The sequence below is a fragment of the Rhinatrema bivittatum genome, chromosome 12 (assembly GCF_901001135.1).
Source record: "Rhinatrema bivittatum chromosome 12, aRhiBiv1.1, whole genome shotgun sequence".
Lineage (NCBI taxonomy): Eukaryota > Metazoa > Chordata > Amphibia > Gymnophiona > Rhinatrematidae > Rhinatrema > Rhinatrema bivittatum.
In genome coordinates, this window is record NC_042626.1 from 34548356 (window position 1) to 34573795 (window position 25440).

The 25440-nt window shown below is 43.7% G+C and overlaps 1 protein-coding gene across 1 annotated transcript in view; it reads left to right on the top strand.

Moving 5' to 3' along the window:
* The first annotated feature begins 8723 nt into the window (after positions 1-8723).
* Positions 8724-25440, top strand: part of IGSF9B (immunoglobulin superfamily member 9B) — a 186379-nt gene continuing 169662 nt past the window's right edge. The window contains exon 1 of the mRNA XM_029573724.1: positions 8724-8865. Coding sequence (XP_029429584.1) covers positions 8802-8865 — 64 coding nt within the window. The 5' untranslated portion in view covers positions 8724-8801. The remainder of the gene's footprint in view (positions 8866-25440) is intronic.

Consider the following 25440-nt stretch of genomic DNA (forward strand, 5'->3'; position numbering starts at 1 on the left):
ACAAATCTTTTTTTTTCTAGTAATGCTGCTTTGGCTATATTTCACTGCACAACACTTTACTAGAGCTCAGAGATGGGCTGTGAGTCACCAACAGATCCTTCCACAGGCTTGCAAAAAGCAGTTGTTCCACCAGGGACAGTGGTGCTGTAAATTTGATATGAATAGGCTGATGTAAAGGAATTCCATGAGTGTCAGTACCTTGTTCAAAATTCCAAACATCTGAGATTAAAAAGTGGCGAGTTACTGAGTAAGGAATACGCCACTGGGAAAATATTTATGCCCAAACCCTTATTTTACTATATTCCAGCAGGTCTCTCTCACTGAGTGCCTTGGAATATGATAGCTAGGAACATGAACCCAAGGAGAAAACAGTCCCAGCGATAACCTAACTATGGAGGTGCTGTTTGGCAAAATCAAAACCTTCTATAAAATTTGGGTTTTCCTAAAAAAGAAAAATTGGTTATTTTTCTGTTATCTTTTCTCCAAACTTTGGGGTCAATTTACTAAGGCTTCCCCCACCCCCACTCCCATCCTGTGCCTATGGGAAAAACCTTGATTAATCAGGCTTTTTGACAATTGTCCCCCATGTATCTTTTTGTCTAGCTGCTTGAGCCAGTATCCCTCTCCACTTGAACATAAGATAAGCCATTCTGGGTCAGACCAAGGGTCCATCAAGCCCAGTATCCTGTCTCCAACAGCAGCCAATCCAAGTCACAAGTACTTGGCAAGTACCCAGACATTAAAAAGATTCCATGCTACCACCACTGGCAACAAGCAATGGCTATTCCCTATTGATTAATAGCAATTTATGGACTTCTCTAGGAACTTAACCAAACCTTTTTTTAAATCCAGCTACACTATTTGCCTTATGAATTCCAGAGCTTAATAGTGCAATGAGTGAAAAATAATTTTTTCTGAATTTTTTTTTTAAATGTGCTACTTGCTAACTTCATGGAGTGCCCCCTAGTACTTGTATTATCCGAAAGCGTAAATAACCATTTCACATTTACCCATTCAAGTCCTTTCATGATTTTGTAGACCTCTATCATATCCCCCCAAGCCATCTCTTCTCTAAGCTGAACAGCCCTAACCTCTTTAGCCTTTCCTCCATACATGCCCTGAACATGAGTTTCCATCTGTACCTCTTTCGTTCCTCAGTAAATGATGGCAGATAATGACAAAATGGCCCATCCAAGTCTACTGACTAAGGCATATACAGTTGTTTCTGCTGCTCTGTGCAGGTTATCCCATTGCCTTCTGGTCAGGATTGTAACCACTGCTCAGAGCAGATTACCTCCATGCCTTCTTTTCAGGGCTGTAACTGCCACTCTGTGCAAGTTACCCCCATGAAAACATTTCCACCTTTTCATTTCGGCCTTCCAAAATGTTAATTTAATCTAATGCATTTCAATGGATAGCTAACGTATGTATGTCTCTTACATCCTCATCCTCAGAAATTGTGATTGCTTCTTTCAAACGTCAACAGGCAACTAAAGTCAAGTCATCAAGGGCGTCACTTCTTGGTTTATCTTACATTACTGCACATTGTGGGATCTGTAGTAAGTAGGGACCTTCATTTTCATTTTTTATTTTTAAAAGTTTTCTTGTGATTTTATCAGGGGTTTATTATGACAGGAAGAAAAACAGGAGAAAATCAGTGGAGAAATATGACATTATTTTTCTTTGTAAATATTGGAGTTTATTTTGGTGGATAGAATAAAACAATATTAAGCAGATTCCCCCCCCCCCCCCCCGCCACCCACTCAGCAGCATCCCTAGCTCTGTCCCCATCCCTTGCTCTTCCCACACCTCCAATGAGAAATCTCCCTTTTCCCCTCCCATTGCAACAGTATTCATCCTTATTGGTGGTAGCTGCAGGTATCTCTCAGAGGATGTGGTTAGTGCAGTTAGTGTAGCTGGGTTTAAAAAAGATTTGGATAAGTTCTTGGAGGCGAAGTTATTAACTGCTGTTAATCAAGGTGACTTAGGGAATAGCCACTGCTAATACTGGCATCAGTAGCATGGGATCTACTTAGTGTTTGGATACTTGCCAGGTACTTGTGGCCTGGATTGGCCTCTGTTGGAAACAGGATGCTGGGCTTGATGGACCCTTGGTCTGAACCAGTATGGCAATTTCTTACGTTCTTTTGGCAGCATGCTTGCTGAGGCTCCTGTGCTATGCAGCACTGCAGTTCTTTTTTTTTTTTTTTTCTTTTCTGGCAATAATCTTTATAAGTATCTTTTTTTGTTAAGTAATAATAAAACAGCTGGTTTAAATCTTTCAACAAAAACAATTGTAACTTACATTTCATATTCTCAAGGCTTCTGTCTCTCTCCCTGGGCCTCCTGGGCCAGGGAACCTCCTCGGGGAGTGCTTCTGGTGGGTATGGTCCACTGTAAATGCTGTATTGATGGCACCAAGGGGCAGGCACTTTGGCTGCTTGGGGGGAGGTGGCACTTGAAATGCGAGTGCTTACACTGATAGGGGGCAGGACTTGAAATACTGCAGGTGCTTTGGCCCGCAGTGGCTTCCAGAAGTTGCTGGAGGCCTTGAATAAGGGTAAAAATCCATTTAAACCAGTTGCCATTTTTGAAAAAAAAAACAACAACCACCTGGTATTTATGGGTGGAGGACCCTAGCAGTAAGGCAGCACGACAAATCCTAGAGGGCAAGATGAGTCAAAATAAACATCTGGCTCAAAGTGGCTTTGATGGATCATAGTTATGTAGGAGGTCTTTAGTTGTTGCCATGGAAGGCTAATGTAGGTTTCTTGGTGCTAGAGAACCTTTAATGAGCTCCCCTCACTTAGGGTAGTCTCAGCTATTTCTGAATAGAATTCCTCCTTTAGTAGTACAGATTTTGGTTTTGCAGTTTGGGGGCATCATGTGTGACACCATATGCTTACAACTGTGCCAAGAACAGCTGAACTCATCTTCTGTTATTTTTACATAACTTGCTACCATGAAATGTTAAATTCATGATTCACCTTATCTTACTGAAAGCCTTTGCACTAAGAGCACCCACTCACAGTGTGCCTCCTGCTTTTCTGACTCGCTCCCCAAGTTGTGACAGAAAACTATTATGGGATCCCACACCCAAACATCTGCCAGGAAGGAATCCAACAAAAGCAACTTTTCCCTTTCATAGGTCACTGGAAAGCTGCAGGGAGCTCTCCCAGCCAGTTCTTGCATTAATCAAGACCAATAACAGAGTGTAAAATGCTGGAGATGAGAAAGCAGAGGCAATATCCATGGAAACAAAGTATGTGTAGATATTTAAAATAATTACCTGTTTCTCTTAGATATTTGATTTGTAAACCATGAAAATGTCTAAATTGATACCAGTATTCAAATTCACTACTGATTTGCCAAAGACAGATGATTTTTTTGGCAGGGGGGGAGTGGGTAGTGTAAGTGTCAACAGTGCCAAAGTGCCAGCCAGTGGGGGGGGGGGGTGTCTGTTTGTTGGATTCTGGCCTTCCTGTGCAAATGCTGTGTGTAGTGAAGAGAAAGGGAGCCACAGCAGAACAGGGCACTTGATACATTCTCATTTTTTTCTCTTGTATTGAGTATTCTTTTTTTAGATCTCACTAACCAGCTAAACTAGCAAGCCGTGGGAGTTTCGCTTTCTACCAGAACAGCGCTGGGTATTTCAGATATTGACACTATACTGCTTGCCGGCATTAACCCCCTTGGTGAGCTGGAATTTTGCCCACCCTGAACAAATGAGTCTGTTTGTGAAAGGCTATGTGCCTTGTGACTAAGGTGATGCTACACTAAGTCAAACTAATAGGAGGGAGCTGCTAATATGATTCCGTGGACACATTCATTGACTTTCTGCATTTCTTTATTTTTTTTTTTTAGATCTGCTATGTATTTGTCACTAGAGCAGCAGCCAGGAACACAGTGCTCTGGCAGGTGGGATCTCTCTTACTATGGAGGTGTGGGGCAGAGGAGTTGCATTCTTATAGTCCTGCAGATGTAAGGTAGTGTAAGGTAAACGGTGGCAGAATCGTTTGAACTAGTTGATCACATCTCTGTCACTTTCTACTTTGACTGAATCCCGGAAAAATCTTGCAGTCTGCAAATTAATTCTAGAAAGCCAGAGGCGTGAAATGGCACAGCCAGCATCTATCAGGCATTACAGGAAGTACCAGCAAGAATTCGGATTCACGTACATGCAAGCAACACGCTATCAGCAAGAAAACCGAGGTCACTTTGGCTCTCCGCTTGCAGCCCCCTTAGGATCTTGCAGTGGTGAATAGAAAGTCCTTTCCATGACTGCAAATGAGGACGGTGGCCTACCCCACTTTCGTGTTGGAGAGCGCAAGGCGCCGTCCCAGGTAGCTACTGCACTGCGGAACGAGCAGGGAGCGAAGGAGTCGAAAAAAAATCCCCACTTCCCCGGGCAGTACACAGCATAACACGATCCTGCACTATACACCCTTCAACACATCTTGAAACTGGGCTCGGCCCGGCCAGTTAGTGGCAGTGCAGCAGAGCCAATCGCCGCCCACGCAGAATCCCAGTGGCCAATCGACTGCCGGCGTGGGCGGTACGAGCTGCTATAGTCCCAGGCTAGGCTTCGCCTTGCTCTTGGCTGAGTTTTGCCTTGCTAGAAGAGCAGGTGCTGCTGCTGCTGCTGCTGCTGCATGTCTGGAGAAGGGGCTGCACTAGCAGGGAAGGGATGGAGTGCGGGAGGCAGAGGGAGCAGGAAGAAGCGATCGGGGCATGAGAAGGGAACCAGCAAGGATTGCTTCCAGCACCTTGGGGCTTGGCAATGAGAGGTCTGCAGGAAGAAGGGCACTCCTCAGATATGAAGAGAGTCCTCACTGCTGGTCAATAATACTATGATTTGGTATGTGGCCACTTTGGTAGCAAGTGTAATCAGCATCAGAGGATTTGCAGCTCAAGGTGAGTTGAAGTGCAGCATCGTTTGCTTAATTCTCAATATTGGAGAGTTTGTTTCTCTTTTTCTCTCTGTCCTTTTTAAATCAAATGCACCACTTTGGTGTTTTCTTCTCTGCGCCTAGCTGCATCTTTGACTGTAGTGTGGTAACTCCTACCTTGCAAGTTATATTGAGATTACCTTTAGGGATTTTATGAACTTGAAATTTGAGCAGCTCATTTGGGTGCTGAGTAGCAAGAGGGAGGTAATGAAGGAGCAGTAGGACTTAGCAGGGGAGAGCTGTTTATTTAGAGCAGTTAAGCTTGGAAGCATGTAAGGAGTGTTCTTGAGTGAAAGAATACGCACAATCAGAGAACACGAAGGGGGAGCCATGCAGCCCAAGCTAATAAAGGTCAGAGGAGAGATGGTGGAACTGAACGAATTCCTGGGTACGGCTGAATTGTCAAAAGCAGTAAGTAGAATATGCCGATTGTCTTGTCATTTGGAGATGGTTTCAGCGGAAATATTTGAGTAATGAAACTTGGATGCTTTGTAGATGAGATTCTTATTTCCTTAAATAGAAATATTGTGTAGACTCTTCCTAGTCAAAGACCCTCGTTTCACTATGTTGGGCTGGAGTGCCAAGAACCTTTGCCTCTGAGAGATGCCTCATGACCGCATTTTGGGACAGGTACCAGGTAGTGTCACCAGCTTCCACCTCAGTCAAGGACTCCTGGTTCTGTGTCCGCTAGGTGATGGAGCACACTAAATCCTTGGCACCAACGTTTCCCCTCATTAGTTAATCTAGGCAAGCCTGATTAGGTGGCAAACACGATATGGAGAATAATCTGCACTTTGCGTGGTTCCAGCTTCCTCTGATCAAGGTCCGCCTGAAACTTTCAAGAGGAAATGGTGCAGTTGAGAAGACGTGCCCACTGGAGCTTCCTGCAGACAGCTGAAGTTGGCTGGGAGTCCAGACAGCAGCTAAATAATGGAAAGTTGCCTTCTGTCCTAGGCAGTTCTTTGCCAAATACGTTTGGGTCTCCCCAGTTTACGCTGCTGATAGTAAAGTCTATCATGCCTGACTCATTGTACAAACGTAATTATTTATTTCGTGGATGCTCGCTTTTTAGGTTCAAATGGTTCCGGATCTTGGCCGGGAAAAAAGATTTTCTTCCTATCCATTTTTTTTAAAGACTAGAAAGACCGCGCCCCCACCGCAGTTTTTCTTTTAAAAAAATAGCATTTCTAAACAATCTCCCGGGGAGAGCAAGCACGTCAGATTGCTTGACGTTTGGGAAACATTAAGTGAAACTGACATTTTTCTTATTGTGCGATCTTGTGATTTAAGGGGGTTGAAAACACAAAACATGCCGGGGAAGGGGCTGCAGAGCTGGCCTTTCACCCACAATGGCAATGGCCTTTTGCATCCCTGAGGACGGACTCCTTAATTAATTTCCCCGGTTGACTGTAAAAAGAGGTATTCTCAAAAATCAATGTTGCCAGTTGTCAAAGCAGCTTAGCTTTTGTTATTATTATTATTATTATTTATTGTTTTTGTTATACCGAGTTTCATGACAGGCATGTTTGCTGTCTGGTGGGCTCTGCAATTTATCATCAGATGGGGCTAGGCCGGGATATCAGAACGCCTTACATAGTATTCTTAGACGGACATTTGCCTGTTTAACTTTTACGTGACTAGCCCCATTCTGATCTTGCCTTTTGAATTACAGATCAATTAGAAAGTCCCCATAGGGTGGAAGAGTCCTGCAGAGCCTTCCAGCCCAGTCTGACCAGAAGTGGATTTTTTTTTTCTTTAGTGCTTTCTAACTCCCTCTGGACTGAATGAGCAATCGGATCTTATTTGTTATTTTGTAACTTTTTTTTTTTAATTTTTTGCAAATATGTAATGCTGCCGAATGTATCTTTTCTACACTGCTTTATACATTGTAGGAGTACTTTTGGGAATGGTCTATCCCTTTGTATGCACTTTTGGCTGCTGAATTAGTAGCCCTGGTGTAGTTAGGTGAGACCTAAGGGCTTCTGCACCAGGAGGCCAGGAGACATAATTCATTATAAAAAGGGATTGCACCCCATCATCCCTGGCAGGGTATTTGCACAGTGAGTGATTTACAGACATCTTGCGATCGAAGCCCTGATGTGGGGAGCCCGAATTTAAAAAAGGGAGTTCCTGACAAACGACAGGAGTTGGCGCGCTTGAAAAGAACTCAGCATTTTTTCCTGACTGCAGTGAAAGGTCCCGAGCTCTGCTTCTGAATTAATTGTTGGGGTAGAAGCATTCCGTGTGTCTCTGTTCCCTTAATCCTCGGAGAGTTCGCTAGGTTGGGTGAGCTGTCGGAAATACAAAATTGCTGTGGGAGGTCCGGTGTGTGTGTGTGTGTGTGTGTGCACCTTGCACAGTACCAGGAGGAATCCCCTGGCCCAGTTTTGTAATACTATGGAATAGCAAGCTGGTACCTTTTTTGGTCACATGCAGAAACTGTTGTGTCTGAAGAAATACAAGTACCGGTTTTTCGACACAGTGTGTGCGATTTAAAAAATATTATATATACTACTGAAATTGTATTCAAAGAGCTTGGATGCCGTATTTACATAGCGGCAGCTTTTGATTATTTGTTCTCAGATTTTCTGTAGATTTTTTTTTTTTTAAGAGCATTCTGCGTCTCATAGAGAACCAGTTGCTTCGATGATCAAGATTTGCTGTAGAAATGTAACGGGCTGGGCATGATTGATTATGGAAAGAGATAATCTACGAGTCATGCTATCATTAAATATGTTTTATTGACGTATGATTGAAACATACTAATAAGATTGTGCTAAATATAGATGAGCATAGCTATTATTCTACTGCTCCCCAGATCAAAGAGCTGTGGCAGCCGGTGGGATGTCTCTTACAGTCAGCGCTGGTATTTTTTTTTTTTTTTTACAATCCCTAAGAACAGGTTGTGTAAGCTGTAAGTAATCGGCTCCGGGGTCCAATTGCTTAAATCGACTGATCGCATTTCTGTCACTTAGTCCTTTTGATTAAAACCCGGAAAAATCTCGCCGTCTACAAATGAATTCCAGAAAGCCAACGGCGTGGAGTGACCTCAATTCCAGCATCCAGCAAGCAGGCGTTATAGGAAAGCTCCGGCATGAACTCGGATCCATCTGCTTTCACGCACTTATCGCCGGCTGAAAGTTTAGCCGTGAAAAGGCTGAAGGAAAACCTACCAGTTTTGACTTTTAACTTCATAGTCTTCGCAAAAAAAAAAAAAAAAATACAATCCCATTTTTGGATTTCTGCTAGCAGCCCCTTTAGGATCCTGCCAGCAGGAACAGATAAACCTTTCCTTGACTATGAATGCAGTCGGTGGCCTATCCCCATCACGCGTAGGGGCGTACAAGGCGCCGGCACAGTAAGTTACTGCACTGCGGAACGAGCAGGGAGCAAAGGAGCCGAAAATTCCCTTTCTCCTGTGCAGTAGGCAGCATAATACGGGCCGGAGCTTTCCACACTCCAACTCATCTTGAAACGGGCTCAGCTTGGCCGGCCACTGTCAGTGCAGCAGAGCCAATCGCCGCCCATAGAGCCTCCCAGTGGCCAGTCGACTGCCGGCGTGGGCGGTACCAGCTGCTAAAGACTCAGGCTAGGCTTCGCCTTGCTCTTGGCTGAGTTTTGCCTTGCTAGAAGAGCAGGTGCTGCTGCTGCTGCATGTCTGGAGAAGGGGCTGCACTAGCAGGGAAGGGATGGAGTGCGGGAGGCAGAGGGAGCAGGGGGAAGCAATCGGGGCATGAGAAGGGAACCAGCAAGGATTGCTTCCAGCACCTTGGGGCTTGGCAATGAGAGGTCTGCAGGAAGAAGGGCACTCCTCAGCTATGAAGAGAGTCCTCACTGCTGGTCAATAATACTATGATTTGGTATGTGGCCACTTTGGTAGCAAGTGTAATCAGCATCAGAGGATTTGCAGCTCAAGGTGAGTTGAAGTGCAACATTGCTTGCCTAAGTCTCAATATTGAAGAGTTTCTCCTTTCTGTCTTTTTTTTTTTTTAATCATATGCATCACTTTGATTTTTTCTTCTCTGCTCCTAGTGGTATCTTTGGCTTGTAGTGTAGTAGCTGTAATCTTGTAAGTTGTATTTGGAAGACATACCAGAATTTTTACATTTGGAAATTGGAGCAGCTAATTTGGGTGCTGAGTAGCAAAGGGGAGCAGGGAAGGGGCAGAAGGGCTTTGCAGGAGACTGTTGTTTGTTCTGATCAAGAAATCCTGGAGATAGACAAGGGGGTATTCTTTCTTGAGGGAGTACAGATTTTCAAAGAACATGAAGATAGAAGCCATGCAGTCCTACTGTATTCTTTTATAGATTCTCCCCAGCTAAAGGTCAAAAAAGGAATGATGGAAATGAAGGAGTCCCTTGGTACAGCAGATTTTTCAAAAGCAATAGGTAAGATTCATTATTTGTCTGAATATAGTTTAGAGATGGTTTCAGGATGAGAATTGAAACCATCCTTGAGCAATGGAATTAGATGACTTGCAGGTGAGATCCTTTTTTGTTAAATAGAAATTTTGTGTAGAATCTTCCTAATCAAAGATCCTGTTGTTTCTCTTTGTTGGGATGGAGTGCCAAGAGAACATTTTTTACTTTGAGAAGCCTAATGACCACAATCTGGGACAGGTACCAGTTAGTGTCACCTGCTTCTCATCTACCATCCCCTGGCTCTATGTTCTCTTGATGGTGGAGAACAACTGATCCTTTTAACTAGTCTGGAGACTTCATTTATTCCAAGTGCCATTCACCAAATGCTTCTCAATCACTTCCTTCCTCATTATGTTAAGCTAGGCAAACATGATTATATGGAAAATACAAAGTGGGGAATAATTTACAGGTTGCAGGTTTTCAGCTCCCTCTCATCCATGGCCATCTGAAACTTTCAAGAGGAAACGGTGCAGTTGAGAAGATGTGCCCATTGAAGCTTTCCGCAGACAACTGAAGTTGTCTGAGAGTCCAGACAGCAGCTAAATAATGGAAAGTTGCCTTCTGTCGTAGGCAATTCATTGCCAAGTACAATTGGGTCTCCCCAATTTACATTGCTGATAGTAAAGTCTATCATGCCTGACTCATTTTACAAACGTAATTATTTATTTTGTATGTGCCTGTAGGGCTCAAATGATTCTGAATCTTGGATGCCAAGCAGTGCTTTTTTTTTTCCCTTTTCCCTTGTTTAAAGGATAGAAAGAGAAGCAAATAATCTACCCCCTGGCATTTTACTAAAATAATAATCTTTTCTAAGCAACCTCCATGTGGGCGGCGGGCCAGAATGCTTGATGGTTAGGCAACGTTAGCTGAAAATGACATTTTTCTTATTGTGTTCTCTGTCCTGTGGTTTATGGTGGTTTTAAAGCCAACTTGGGGGCTTTAGAGTGGATTTAAGGAGCAGTTCACTGATGTCGATATTCCCTGGTTGAGTGGGGCTATGTTCTATATGTGGGGAAGGGGGGATGGGAGAGGGAGGGAGCTTTCAAGCAGTAGGAGGTGCATTAGTTTCATCTTGCAGCAGGCTGGGATAACTTTTTATTAGATCAGCATAAGAATTATCCAAAGACGCTGTTATACATGAGCATTGAAGACCATCCAGATTCCTTCTTCCGATGTCCTGTGTGGGCTCAAAAGTGTCTGTCCAGCAGCATCTATGGGTGATTAGTCTGGTAGTTCAGTGAAAGGTAATTATAACTTGTAGAGAACTCAGCTTTTTGCAGGACTCAAATGCCTGCTAGAACTCCACCTTTATACATGTGTTGGGAAAGGATGCAGGTGGTGACTGGTAGGTGAAAGTGGTCAGTGGGAACTGGTGTAAAGTTTGCTGAGACATGTGAGAGCGAAAGTACATTATTTCTCGAGTGATGTAAGATCGTTGTCAGTGACATCACTTTTCTTGCTTTGGTTCTGGCTTTTGCACAGCTGGATTACAGGAAGAGAAGCAATGCCCAATGCGCCAGTGGCCTGCAGGGCCTTGCACTCTTGCAGTGGGCAACGTTATCTAGAAAGGGCGAGAGACTTGCTCCATTCTGTACTTTTTGGAGTCCTTGCAAGCTTTAGTACTACAGTGATAGTCTAGGAATGAGTTAGAAGCATAATCAGTGTAGGAAAGAACTGCACGCAGCACTTAAATGGGGGCTTTGTGTACATTTCAAGATTTGTCTCAGTGTGGCGTAGGACTCTAAACTGTTTTTAACAAGTTTTCTCACAGTCCTTATTACAGTAGCAATTTTCACCTCAATTCAACCAGCTTCCCTCCGACCTCTGCTCCTTCAGTTTAACAAGGAGATGAGGCTAAAACATGTTGCCAGTGATGTCTGTTTGGACTGGCGGCTTTGATCCTTGTACTAGCTGTTGAGTCTCCTGGTTTAGCTCTGAGGCCAGGAGCCCAAGGAATATTGGACAACTACTGGGCCCCTTCATCACTCAGATGCTCAGCTGGACTTGGTGTGAATTCCAGTGAGGTTATCTCGAGTCCTTTGCTATAACTGCTCCAGAGACCATGTACTCTTTTATCCTTATGCATGCCCTGGATCTTCTGGCATAATTGTTCCCCAGCAAAAAAAAAAGAAAGAGTTTTGTTTCTATTTTAATGGTGCAATTATGCACTTAAAGCAGAATAAAAAGTACCACCTTGTCTCAATCAGCACTCTGTGAAGCATATAATATCAGATGCTCAAGAAGCCTGCTACCAAACTGTATCTGAGCAGAGAGAGAGAGTCTGCTGTTATGGCCTGATATGCCCTTCTGTGATTTGCAAGGCATTGGCATCCTCTGCAGAGAATCCTGCTGCTTAGATTACACGGCAGTGATCTGAGATTCCCCCTCTGCAGAGGAGAGTCGACAGGTCACCGGTGCCAGACTGCATGGAAATAGTTCCTAAAGTCCTGTGAAAAGGATATTCAGGTTTTTCCTGTCACCTGCTTAGCGTGTTCTGTGTTTGCATGGGGTACTTGTTTGCTGCGCATGTGCTTGAGCATGATGTGTGTCTTGTACCTTCATACACAGACCAGCTTTTCCAGGGGGCTGAAGGGGGTGCATTTGAAACATTTGTATAAAAGGTGTCTGCACATTTGTGTTGTACATCTTTTGTGTATATTGCTCATGTTAACGTGTGGGGAAATTTGTCTGTCTTTTATGTACATGCGCAACTGTATGTCTTGTGTGCAGTATTCTGTTTCTTTTGTACATGTCTGTGTGTTCTTTTGCATACTGTATGTGCATGTTTTTGTGTATACAGGCAAAATATGTATGCAAGTGTGTATGTATACATATGTCTTGATATTCATGCCCTGTGATTATGCCTGCCTTTAGTGTGTGTGTTTGTGTGTGTAACGACATTCTTGGGCTTTGATTGTTGCTGTGCTAGACTTTGTCCTCTGGTCTGAGTGTTTTGTAGGTATGCATCGTGTCAGCATTCATTCTGTGACATTTCTGAAATGCTGCTTGTCGGGCACATTATGTTCAATCCATTAGTGCATTTTGTGCCTGGATATGTGTGGGGGTTGCATAAGTACACGGTGTTCTTTGCTGTGATTTTACTGTATACTGTGCTTGGCCACGAGCGTTGGACTGATTATTATATATTCACATGGTAAATCATTCAGTGATGTGAACTCCTGCTTTTTTCTGTTCAGCATTCAGTACTGAGAACCTCAGAATGCTTTGCAGTGGGTCCTAGACTGGAGAACATTGTCCTTGTGTTTGACGTCATTGGGGGAGGGGGGGTACCCTGTAGGCTGCATTTCATGCAAGGAATCAAGTTATTTTTGATTGTTTGAGAGATGCATTTTAAAGACTTAGAATACTGGGCAATCAAATTCTTCTGCCTTTGGCTTTGCCTCTTGGCTAACACTTGGCAACAAGTCGGACTGCTGCAGCCAGAGGTCACAGGGATCAGACACCTGGCAGCTGACTGCAGGAACTGGGGATTCTGGCTTACACTTTGGTGACTCTGTAGTGAGTAAATTAACTGTGGGAAGTCGGGAGAAAACTCTGCTCAAAGCAGTCTCACAGAGGCTGTAATGTATTAGAAGAGAAGCTGAACTGAGTAGCTGCCCTCCCCTTGTTCTTCTTGTTTGAGGGGTCCTGACTTAATAAATTTGTCTTTCCCAGGCCCTACAGAGCTTCTGCAGCCAGTCTACGACAGTCTTTTGCTAGAGTGATTCTTGCTAGTGGGGACTGGGACCGGAGGAGCGATAAAGACCTCATTGACTAGCTCGCCAACTCCTTTCTCTGGAGTGCCTCTTTATGGAAGAGGGTGAGACTGCATGGGCTGCTGTGCTTTGTATCCTCTGAGCATGTAGTGGCTGCTAAAAATGGTGCAGAATCTGTACCAAAAGTCCTATGAGATGAGACTTAAGGATCTAAATATATATTATAGGAAAGGAGGGATGGGGGGATACATTAGAGACATTAAGATACCTTAAAGGTATTAATGCCCAAGAAACAAACCTTTTTTAATGTGAAAGGAAATTCTAGAACAAGAGTTCATGATATAAGAATCAAAAGGGGTAGACTCAGCAATATTATTAGAAGTTTTTTTTTGGTTTTTTTTTTATATGGAAAGGATGATGGATGCATGGAATGGCCTCCCAGTGTACATGGTGGAGATAAAACATAACAGAATTCAAGAGAACCTGAGATAAACCCAGAGGATCCCTAGTTGTGAAAATAATGAAGGGCAAAGATCAACTGGGGTCTATGGCATTGTGCCAGGATGTAAATTGGGCCTTACTGTCCTTATCTGCTCTCATATTCTGCTTTCTGTGTTTGTAAACCTATGACTGCTGGAACAGTGATGCGAGGAAGTCCTTGTCTATATGTGTCCTGGTGCAAACGTAGCTGGCTCCTTTATATCTAGTGTGCTGAAAATATTGACGGGAATATTAAGGTGATGTTTGATCAATTAATGTTACTCCCTCTGACTCCTGATTTGAATGCTTAAGGGCAGTAGTAAGCTGTCTTTATCACTGTCACTATACGGTCTCAATCTCTTTCTCCCCCATATTGACCTTCCAAGTTCCAACCTCTAACCCTTCCCCAGTTATCTCCCTTCCTCTGCCTCCTATTTCATTGCCCATGGACTCTTTGACTTGTTACTCTCTTCTGAGATTTAACAAAAGGCCATGAGGCAGTTGCTTGGAGTTGCAGGAATAGAAGGTGAACCAGCCTTAAATTGCTATCATTGTTGTATTGGTCTCTCAGGCTTTAAAGGAAGAAAAGGGAAAAAAAAAACCCCTTTAGCTGTTCAAAAGGAAGTCTCACTGCATTCTTTTTCCATGTGACTGTCTTGTAGTTTGCAAGGTACTCACCTCATAGAGAACACAATGCAAAACTATAGAGCACTTCTCACATAGTGGATGAGCTAGTAGAGCAGGCCAGGAGCTCATATGAGTACCACAGACTTCTGGGTGACTGTTAGGGGCTCCATGCCACTCAAAATAATCTTTAAAAGATAAAGCAAAAAGTGGTTAGTTGTTGGTGTGTAACGCTTTACCATATTTTTTGTTTCTGCCCACTTCTTCATAGAAGATGATAGCAGAAAAAGATCAGCCCATCCATTCTTCCAAATTATTCCTGTCCACACTGCTGAGGATTTATCCCAGCAGCCTTACACAGAGACTGCTGTTATCACTCCTTATCCAAGGCAGTATTTGCCATCTTGTTCCTTTGTACTCCTCTCCATTCCCATGTCTAACCACAAAGCTTTGCACTAATCTAAATTTCCACCAATGCTAATGTAATTGTTGCCAAACATCTGGGCTCCTTGGTTCCCATGGCCTTTCTGCTGCACTGACCTGGTCAGTTTCTGGGGGGGGGGGGGGGGGGGGGTTGTATCTTTTCACTTTTAGCGATCATCAAGTTAATGGTACCTGTACATATTTGCAACTGTACATAGTTCCTCTATTCTATTTTATTTTATTTTGTTTTTTACTTCATCTATCTGTCTGCCTTTTTCCCCTTCCCCTTCCCCTCCTCATCCCCTCCCTCCCACACCCCTCCTACCCCCCTACCCTCCCTCCCTCCCCTTGTCCCGCCTCCCCTGCCTATCCTCCCCCACCTCTCCTTCCCCTATCCTCCCTTATTTTATTGCTCCTTTGGTTCATTGTATTATTGTTATTAATGTTATATTGTTTTATTGTATTTCTCGCCTGAGTTCATTGTAAACCGGCATGATGTGCTTCACGAATATCGGTAAATAAAAGTTAACAAATAAATAAAATAAATAAATAAATATATCTCATCTCATATTACATTTTTGTATAGCAGTCTGGACCCCAGTCTTATGGCTTGCCATTGTTGATTTTATACAGTCTAAGTCTAGCTCTACGCAACCTGCTGGACAGCATGACTGTAGTTGATCTGCCAGACAAGTCCAGCCAACTCCTTAATTTATAGATTACTACAAATTCTATGCAGCCTGCCAGACAGACCTGACTGTGGCACCTGTTTGGTACTGTTCCAGGCCCAGGAGCCTCAGATCTTTGCCACTTCTTTCTTTGGAAAGCATTTATGTGGTGGAGGAGAACATGAAAGTCACACCATCTCATGATGTAAGGATTTGGTGGGCATGTTATCTTCTTATCTTCCATTGATAGTGTATGATCCTAAGCATAGAAACAAGCTCTGGTTATAGCTGCAGGAAGCATCTGGCCTGTTTTACACAGACTTTGGTTAACAGAAGACACTTGCCAGTTGTGATCAGGTTCTCCTTCCCTGGGTGCCACTCTGCATTGTTGGCTTGGTCAGAGAAGGACTAACAAAGATGATTGGGTTAGAAGTTTGCAGAGGGACAGGGGCTATTGCTCTTTGCCTGCTTCTTATGTAGAATTATCTTATTTAATTATTCCTATTTATGCTGCCCTACAGCACAGAGGATGTTGAAATGGGGATAACATAGTGAAAGAGTTCTTGCCATCATGGTTCGACAGCTAATGCAGAAAGTGGAGGCTCTCAAATGCAGCAGGAAATCATTTTCAAGATAATTTATAAGCTTGATATCATGCAAAGTGGGAACTTCTACCATGCTTAGTACAATAATGTTGAGTCAAGTAGTCAATAGGTTTTTTAAATAAATAAATGCTGAACAGAAAGCAACCCTGAATGTAGAGTGTAAGACCTTTCTATTTACTCAGGACAGGTGATTTGCTTCTCTTTATTAGGCCCAGAATACAGTGGGGTAGGAGCAATGGTTAACTCATCTCTAATAATCTTGAGCCATTTGTTAACTTTAGCGGTGTCATTTAACCACATTCAAAGCAGACTTGACCCTTCTGTAGCCATGCTTAACATTGTAGTTGTTGAGGAGAGACAGAAATAGTCATTGAAATTGAACTGTCAAAACCTGGGAGTCAAATTCTGCACATAAAAAAACAATTTCTGAATGTGACAAGTACTTATGGATGGTTAGGATGTAGCCTGTCTTGTTTTCCAAGAATGACATGATACATTTGCTTCTGGTATTTTGAAGTGCATGGGTTGAAGCAATTTGGTAGATGGGACCTGTCATGCTGAGCTGGGTCACTGTAACCTTGAATATGGAGCTTTTTGAGACTCTTACAGTGGGAAACTGGCACTGCAGGACTTTATATCTTGTGAGATGGGCATTTAGGGTCTCCCTAACTTGCAAGATGCTGCTTAATGACTCTCTGCTTCAACAGCAGGGGAAAGGGGGAATTGGATTCAAACAGCAACCAATGAGGACCCCAACTTTTATGGTCTGGGGAAGCAAGAAAGCATGGGGGTAACTTGCTGAAGTGGCGCTTACTATTCTTAATCAATAAGCCTGATACTTTGATGCAACTCCAGCTTTGCTCTCTGCTTCAATGGCAAGGGGTAACAGGGAATTGGATTCAAACAGCAACCAAGGGCCCTGACGTTTACGGTCTGGGAAACTGATAAGCATGGGGGTAACAGGGAATTGGATTCAAACTGCACAGCGCAGCAGAGTATTACCATAAGCTTTCTGGGCAGACTGGATGGACCATTTGATCCTTTTCTGCCATCATTTCTGTGTTTCTATATTTCTATATGTAATGGATTTCTGGACTCATAGTTTCCCAGGCAGCAGATGTCCCATTTAGCAGTATTGTGGCAGATGAAAGAGGTTAGCATTGGGCCAGGGATAGAATCAGGCCATGTTCCTCATTGTGCCCAACTAATTATGGTTTTATGTCGTGTGCAGTTTTTTGCTGTTTGATCAGTCTCCCAACCCAGGCTCCAGATGCATTCATGTGAAATGCTGAACAACAAACAGCAAGAACAGACAGATCCAGAAAGTCTGACTTTATGGTCTCTTGAGATGGTGCTGGTTTTTAGGGAGCTCACAGATCATACTTTAGCTTCTCCTTCATCCCTTCTGCAAGCACATACCTACATCTAAATAGTGTTGCTATTCATGAAAACAGTTCTTCCTGCACAACCTATAATATTACATCTATTTTACTAAACATGCATTTTTTATTGTCCTATCATAATTCTTTAGTGCTTTGCTTGTATTGAGATTCTTATTTTTGATAGGCATAATAAAAATCTTATGCATAGAACTCTTAAGTTTAGCCTCATATTAGTAGAGCAGTTGTGTCACTTGTGGTCATCCTACTAATACATGGCATCCTTAACTGTAAGGAAGTCTGTGGCTTTCCCTTGAAAACATATAAACATTGCTTAACAGAAGTGCAAGGTCATAAAACATATCTTGGGAAGACCTTGAGAAACATCATGGAGTCAAGTCAGGGCCGGTGCAAGGGGATTCGGTGCCCTAGACACCTTCAGCCTTGCGCCGCACCCGGTCTCAGCCCCGACTCTAGGGGCAGGGACCACATGCCGCCCCTCCACCCCCCGAAAAAACTCGCAAAACACCTGGTCCAGTGGGGAGCCTGGGAGCAATCTGCCACTAACCAAAATGGCACCGGTGGCCTTCAGCCCCTACCATGTGAAGGGGCTACCAGTGCCATTGGTTGACCCCGTCACATGGTAGGGGCTAAAGGCCACCGGCGCCATTTTGGTTAGTGGCAGTTGAGGCCCCAGGTGTGGCAGATCGCTCCCGGGCCCTCCGCTGGACCACCAGGAGGGCATCGGGAGGATGGCACGACGGGGGGGGGGGGGGAGGCAGGGTGAGGCGGGGGCTGGGCAGAATTTTGAAGGGGCACTTTTTGCCCTTTAAAAAATTCTGCCACCTGAAGTAGCTGCGAGTGGCGGCAGCACCCCCTAAGTCTCTGTGCCCTAGGCACAGGCCTAGCTCGCCTAGTGGTTCCTCCGGCCCTGGGTCAAGTGGTTCAGTAAAGATGTGGAACCCTTCATTTCTTAACATTTGTTTTAAGAACTATGATTTCTTTTCTTTGGATAAAGAGAGAAGTTATCTCAAAACCAACAAAAGAAATTTAGATGTTCTTTTTTTTTTTCATTTCTCTTCTTCTGGTAAACAACTATTTGTAGACTGGTTTGTGTGAGGTTCTGCGATTACTTGCTTTATTCTAAAACTGCTTTGATGATGGGGAACTGGCAGGTGATTCTACAGCTGTAGGTCTTGCATTTAGTATTTCAATGCTTTGAATGGTACTTTTTGGCTAATATCATAAGAATAAAACAGCCTGAGCTACCTTTTGCCTGCGCCTTGTTGATTATGCCTCTGTAATATCAACAATCTGTTTCAATAAAATATTAAGTTTTTTTGAAGTTTGGCAGCAATTCAAGAGTTGCCTATGATACAGATAGTCCAACTGGGAGTTCTATGTTTTATAAGTTGGTGTTCCCTACTCCTGTTTGTGCCCCCCTTGATCTCTGTAATATTAGATATGATTATGGCAGGATTAATTCAGTCTCGCATTCATCTATAGTTGGGGCGGTCATATAGCTCAATGTCAAGGAGAACAGACACTGTATGCAGGTGTAGTCCTGATTTGTCAAACTAGCTTAGTTTGATTCTCATGATATAGAGTTAGCCAGTCATCCTATCTATAGTTCACTCTGGGTTCTTTGGCAGTTTATTTTTGTTTTCAATATCAAATGTGCGCACATACATTTTCTTGGAAACTTTACATGTACCACATAGCAAGGGTAAGTGACCATGGGTATGTTTGCTGGGATTATTTTCAGAGCGGACTTACATGCATCAGTCTGCTTTGAAAATTGATGCAACTAATATGTGTATTTTCCACATAAATTAGGAATGACAATTACCACTCAAGGGGGCTTTGATCTCTCTGCTAACATTTAATCAGGACCTTTGACAAAGAATATTTGAGCTGGAGTTTCTTCATCTGCATGACAGTAACTCAGGGCCATACAAAGGGTGAATATTAAATGGGCTGCCATCTTTTTGTCAGTTGATCAGAAGCATGGATAAAGAAAATGCCAAGTGGCTTCTCACATTCTCTATGATTAGAGAACCACATGGGCTCTGATTTCCATAAACAAAAGGATGGTAACTTTCAAACAGGCACAAGGCACACATGTGCGCACGTGTCAGCCCGCGTCCAAGGATGTGGCTATTTTATAACTTGCATGTGCATATGCTTGCATGTTATAAAATAGCCTGGCTGCATGCACATGTGTGTCAAATTGTAAGTGGGCGCACGCATGTGCACTCAAATCCCACTTCTACCATGTAAACTGGGGAATTTTAAAAGGGGTGTGTGCCAATGCCATTGCCAGTTTTACCAGTTTGCCCAGTTAAGAGAGATGGCCTCCAACCCCCATGGTTTCATAGCCTTCACTCCCCCCAGTTAGCCACAAACCTTAAAACCACACAGATCTGTCTATTTTTTTACATTTTTTAACTTTTATGTCATCCATATCAGAAGTATAGTTTTGCGGAAGGGGGCCCGGGTACGCGCCAGATCATGTATTTATGCGCACATCTCAGGTTCATGCCCCAAAATGCCCATGCCCTGCCATTTTTGAAAACGTTTGGGATGTGCACGCTCTGGGAGCTATGTGTGTGGGCGAGCCCAACATATCCACTCATATCCTAATTAATGCATGCGTCAGGCTTTTAAAATTCACCTTTAATTGTATTTTTTTCAGGACCATGGACAAGGCTCCATAGGTTATTCAGAAAACTACTCTCATATCCTTATAGGTATTGAGACCAGAGAACATACATGGGCGAATTTTCAAAGGGCCGTGTGCGTAAACATCGGGAGTCATGCGTGTGGCTGGGCCCTGCACGCACCACATGCATTTTCAAAAGGGCCCGGTCATGCAAATAAGTCCCGATACGCGCACAAGTGCCGGACCCTGAAAAAGGGGCAGGCCGGGGGTGTGGTCTGGGTGGGGAGGGGCGGGATGGAGGCCGGCCGGGACAGTGGCCATTAGCCGCTGTTCCAGGGAAGCGCAATCCAGTAGCCAGCTGCCGCACGTAACTTGCTTCTGCTCTGGAGCAGTAAGTAATAAAATAAAACATTTAGGGAAAGGCAGGTTAGGTTTAGGGGGTGGGGAAGAGGGAGGAAGTGTAGGTAGGGGGGTAGGGAAGTTCCCTCCCAGTCCCGCTTCTTAATTGGAGCAGACTGGGAGAGAACTGGGGAAGGCCCGATTGCGTCACTGCGCGTATTTTACAAATATTTGCCCCTCCCGGTGCGCGCCACCCGCACATGTATGTGTGGATTTTAAAATCCGGCATGCATATGTGTGTGGCCATCCGATTTTATAACATGTGCATGCCGGCGTGCGCATGTTATAAAATCACTGCGTCCATGTGCACACACCAGGAACCACGTGCCATGCACTGCTTTGAAAATCTACCCCATGATGTGTATGCCAGTGACGATGAAGCCTAACTTGAGAGTAGCTAAGGATCTAGGTTCTTGCACTGCATAAATGACTATTTTATCCTGCTGAACTTTTAAATTTAGACACCTGAAAGGTGGACTGGGCAGGTTGGAGGAAATAAGTTTGGCGTTCAGCACTGATTTCCAGTGCTAGGCCCTTAAATATAGGCTAATATGTAACTGGCCTAAATTTAGGACCCTTTGTTTCAGGTTCCAAAGTTAGGGACATTTTCAAGCTAAAACCTAGGGGAAATTTGAGCCAAACTTAGTTTCCTAATTTTAGGTTCCTAATACTAAGGTGCCTAGGTCAGCTTACTTTGAATATTGGCCTCCATGTGCCTTGGATAAAGCAAATGTTTGAGAACTGGTGTAAATGCTGGCAAAATACTGATTCAGGACCTTGGACAAGGCATACATGAAGGACATTTTCATATGCCCACTAATCATTCCTCTTCAGGTACTGGTTTATGACTGTAGATAGGCTGTATGCCTGTGGGCTTTAATGTCACCTTGGCTAGTGATTTATTGTATTTCATGCATTCTTTTAGAATGATGTGGTGCCAAAATTGTTTCATCCCCAGATTTCAGTTGAGTGGTGCTCAAATTAATTCTGGGGAATGAAACAGAGCAGGCTGTTTAGTTCTTTTTAAGTTGACTGGGTGTGGTTCTGAGGCAGCACTCAGTCCTCAGTGACATCTCAGAATTGGATTCAGGGTGTACGCCTACTGGGCTGCAAAGGGAGCTGCAGCCCCTTGTCAGGGACTGTTGCTACAAAAACTGGATTATAAGGAAAGAGTGGGAAGGAGAGAACACACCTGGAACCTATGAATAGAAGTTGGCTCAGGTTTGATTGTGCTAGACACTTAGAGGAGCAGAGGGGAAACTGTTGGTCCAGCATAAAAATATATATTTTTCTTTTGAAAATCCTCATGATTTGGTGGAGTAGTCAGGGAATGGACATTAGCAACAAGGCTGAAAGAGATCAGATTATTCTACTAGTGCAAGGCAGGGAGCTGTCCTTTAATTCAGTGGCAGAGTCCCTGTTTGGGTGCCAGAAAGTGGCAGGATCAAATCCCATGATCCCCAGTTGGAAAAAAAACCAGGATATGGAACCTTCGCAATCCTGTACTGATTAAAGGATCAGCTCCACCTTGGTCTATTAAATTATCCTCTTTCTCAGATTTATAGATCACCATCAGGCTTTCACCTTTTAATTTGCCTCTTCTTATTGGATTTTTCTTGGGTGGCACAACAGCCAAGATATGTTTAGATACCTAATGAGGTGATTATGGAAGGGAACAAACTGAAGGTTCTGTATGTGCTTAGGCAGGGCTTCTCCTATTTTTTTTTTTTTATCTTCTTTCCATCACTCTCCCTTCAGTGCAGGCTGTACAGTGCCCTCCTGTGCTAGGACAGAGTGCAACTCTCTCAGGAGCTACATTAAACTTTACTACATTAAACCAGTTGTTTTAGCAGCAGTACTGGGAACAATTCTTGGGAATATTCCAAAGTCCCAGGCCTGACTGACCTCACGTTCAGCATTGTTAATTGGGAAGTGAAAGTAGGTCTTCTGGTTGGCAGTGCACAGCCCTGATCATTGTGCCAGCCGACAGGGTGACAAATCTGATCTTAATGAAATTCAGTGCAGTACGTCTCTGGGGGGGGGAGTAGGTGAGGCCACTGAATATGGGCCTATTTGTGGGGAAAAGGCTGTAGTGACTGTTAACCCATATCTAGCCTGCGCTGAAAGCAAATTTCTCTCCTATTTCAACTGGAAAACATTTCCCTGAAGATACACGAGAGCTGGAGCAAGTGGGGGGATGCATTGGTAGCTTGAAATCTCCCCTCAAGTTGCAGCCTGATTTAGTAATAGGTTGTCCTTCAGAGGGACAATGTGATTGATTCAGTTCATGGCCCTCCATTGTGTACAGGCTTCTGAAATGGTGCTTTGTTTCCCTTCTCTGTCACTCACCTTCCTATTCACTCTATGCTTTCTGCTCTTCTTGTACAGCATTTCCCTTAATTGGAGCGGACTGGGAGGGAACTGGGGAAGTGCCGATTGTGTCGCTGCGCAAGCTTGCAAAGGTACACCCCTCCCCCCACGCGCGTCACACACACATGCGCGCACGTTATAAAATCGGGTGGGCGCGCGCGGGGGGGGGGGGGGGGGTTGTACCTTTGCAAATCCACGCATCGACACAATCGGCACTTCCCCAGTTCCCTCCCAGTCCGCTCCAATTAAGGGAAATGCTGTACAAGAAGAGCAGAAAGCATAGGGTGGTGAGCGACTAGGAAGGAGCGGACTGGGAGGGAACTTCCCTAACCCCCTGCCTAACCTTCCTTTCCCTTCCCCTCTCCTCCCCACCCCCTAAATCTCCCCTACCTTACCTTTTTTTTTTTTTACGTTGCTTCTCTTCCGGAGCAGTAGTAACTTGTGTGCGCCGGTCCGGCACAGTGGCAAATGGTCACTGTACCGGCAGCCTCCGGAACGCCCCTTTATCTGGACCCGGCACTTCAGAGGTTACACACGCGGCCGGGCCCCTTTCAAAATGCGCACGGTGCGCCGAAGGCCCGGCCAAACGCGTAACCCCCATTTTTAACGTGCGCAGGGGATTTAAAATTCGACCGCAAATGTCTTGACACATACCTCTGCTCTTAGGGCTTCTGGGAGAGAATTTGAGAATATTGGACTCACCTTTCCCAAAACTCACAAATTCATATCAGACATATTGAAGGGACATCAGACAGGTTGCTTCTCAACAATCTTAGCCGTAGAAGTCGAGAAACTCTTAAAACTGAATTGATACTAACTGCATCTCATTATTCAGCGCCTTTTGGATTAATGTTAAGATCCTGAATTTAATTCTCCAGTGCAGGGTGTGCAGCACTGGAATATGATCATTTTGCCAGGCCCCCGAGAGTTCCCATGCTGCTGCATTTTGTGCCACTTGTAAAGCTTTTAAAGTTGACCCAAATAACCCCGATACAAATAGAATTGCCATAGTCCAGATCCAAGATGTACAAGGCTTGTAGCAGCATAGAAAAATCATCTGATCCTAGAAAAAGTTTGTTTATGCAATATGTGCTGTTTGGAAACGGTGCTCTTCACTGTAGCTTTCACCTGCGATCAAATCAATAATATAGAATCAAAGATGATTCCTACATTCCTCACTTATGTCAAAATCTGGATCAATCATTCATCTGTCTGAAAAGGAGGAATGTCTGCACAAGTGGTCCTGGCTAGAACTCTTAATTCTGTTTTTCCCACATGCAAAGCAAGTTTATTTGCATGCATACATCCATGGCTTGATTGATGTGATGCATTTTGCCTCCTGTGTTAATGCCTTAGAGAGAGTAGTTGTCACAGAGATAGAAAATTGTATGTCAGCTGTGTATAAGCTATATTCTACCTTTAACTCACCTAACAGTCTACATATGGGTCATAGACAGAGATCAAATAGGGTCACTGACAATGTGGATCTCTGTTTCTAAGGGGATCCATAAGAAGGTGAAATTTTGAACCTTCACATGCCGAATGCGGTCACTCATATCATTTTAACGCAACATCTTATATTCCCAGTTCATCCTGCCAACAGTAAATCATGATTTATGTATTAGCTTCACTAGTTGTCATAATCTTTTAGATTATTAAAAAGTTAGTGGTAAGATAAAGGTGTTTGGGGGGAAGGATGTGAATGTTGGCTTAAGTATAGGATCTTATGTGCTCATCTATCCAGTAGTATAGAGAATCCTTGGGGTAACTTGCATGGAGTGGCAGTTACAGCAGTGGTCTGCCATAATTGGGCCTCTAAAAAGGCTAGGGTAACCAGTATGTTGTGAGGAGGGCAATCAGTAAAGGCATTTCCATAGATAAACACTATTTTACCTGCAGAAATGGAGGCTTTGATTATTTCCACCCTCAATGAAGGGGCATTCCCAGATACAGGGAAAGGGTAAAGGATCAAACAACGCATATAGTTATGATTATCTAAAACTATGTGCATGGTTTTTTTTTTTTTTGATGAAAAAGTTACCCATGGAGAAAGCAGACACAAATTTATGCAGCTAATTTTTGATGGTGCAATAATCAAAGCAAAATGGCCTGTGTAATTTTGCTTTCGTTATTGGTGCAACTCCTGTGGATTTAAATTACCCAGGAAGCTTGCACCAGTGCAGGTATTTTTTGTTTTTCTACCACTTTGAGTAGATGGGTGTATAGGAGAAAACATTTTGAGAGGGACACACCATTTAAATGCTTTCCAGGATCCTCCGCAAGTAGAACTACCAACCAGATAGCCAATGCAATTGCAGAATTGCAGAAGAAAATAGATACTCAAGATATCAATGTTATCATCCATCTGGGAGCCAATGACCTTACTAGATATTGTATCCTTGAGGTACAGAAAGATTTCCAAAATATAGGGAAATGATTAGATTCATGGCAAAGATTATTGCCTTTTCTAAAGTATTACCTGTTCATGGAAACAGAAAGGAAAGGCTATGCCATATCGATACTATAAGGAAAGTGTTTTTGGTTACATTGGAGGCTGGGGCCATGTATGGAGCAATAAACGTTTATATGGTAAGGATGGCCTCCATTTGTCTGTGGCAGGAAAAAGGATGCTAAGTGAAAAATTCAGATCATACATTATCAGGCATTTAAACTAGGAAGTGGGAGTGGCAGGAGGTGGCCAGAGAAATTGACGTCACCCCCAAGCAATACAGGAAATGGGAAGA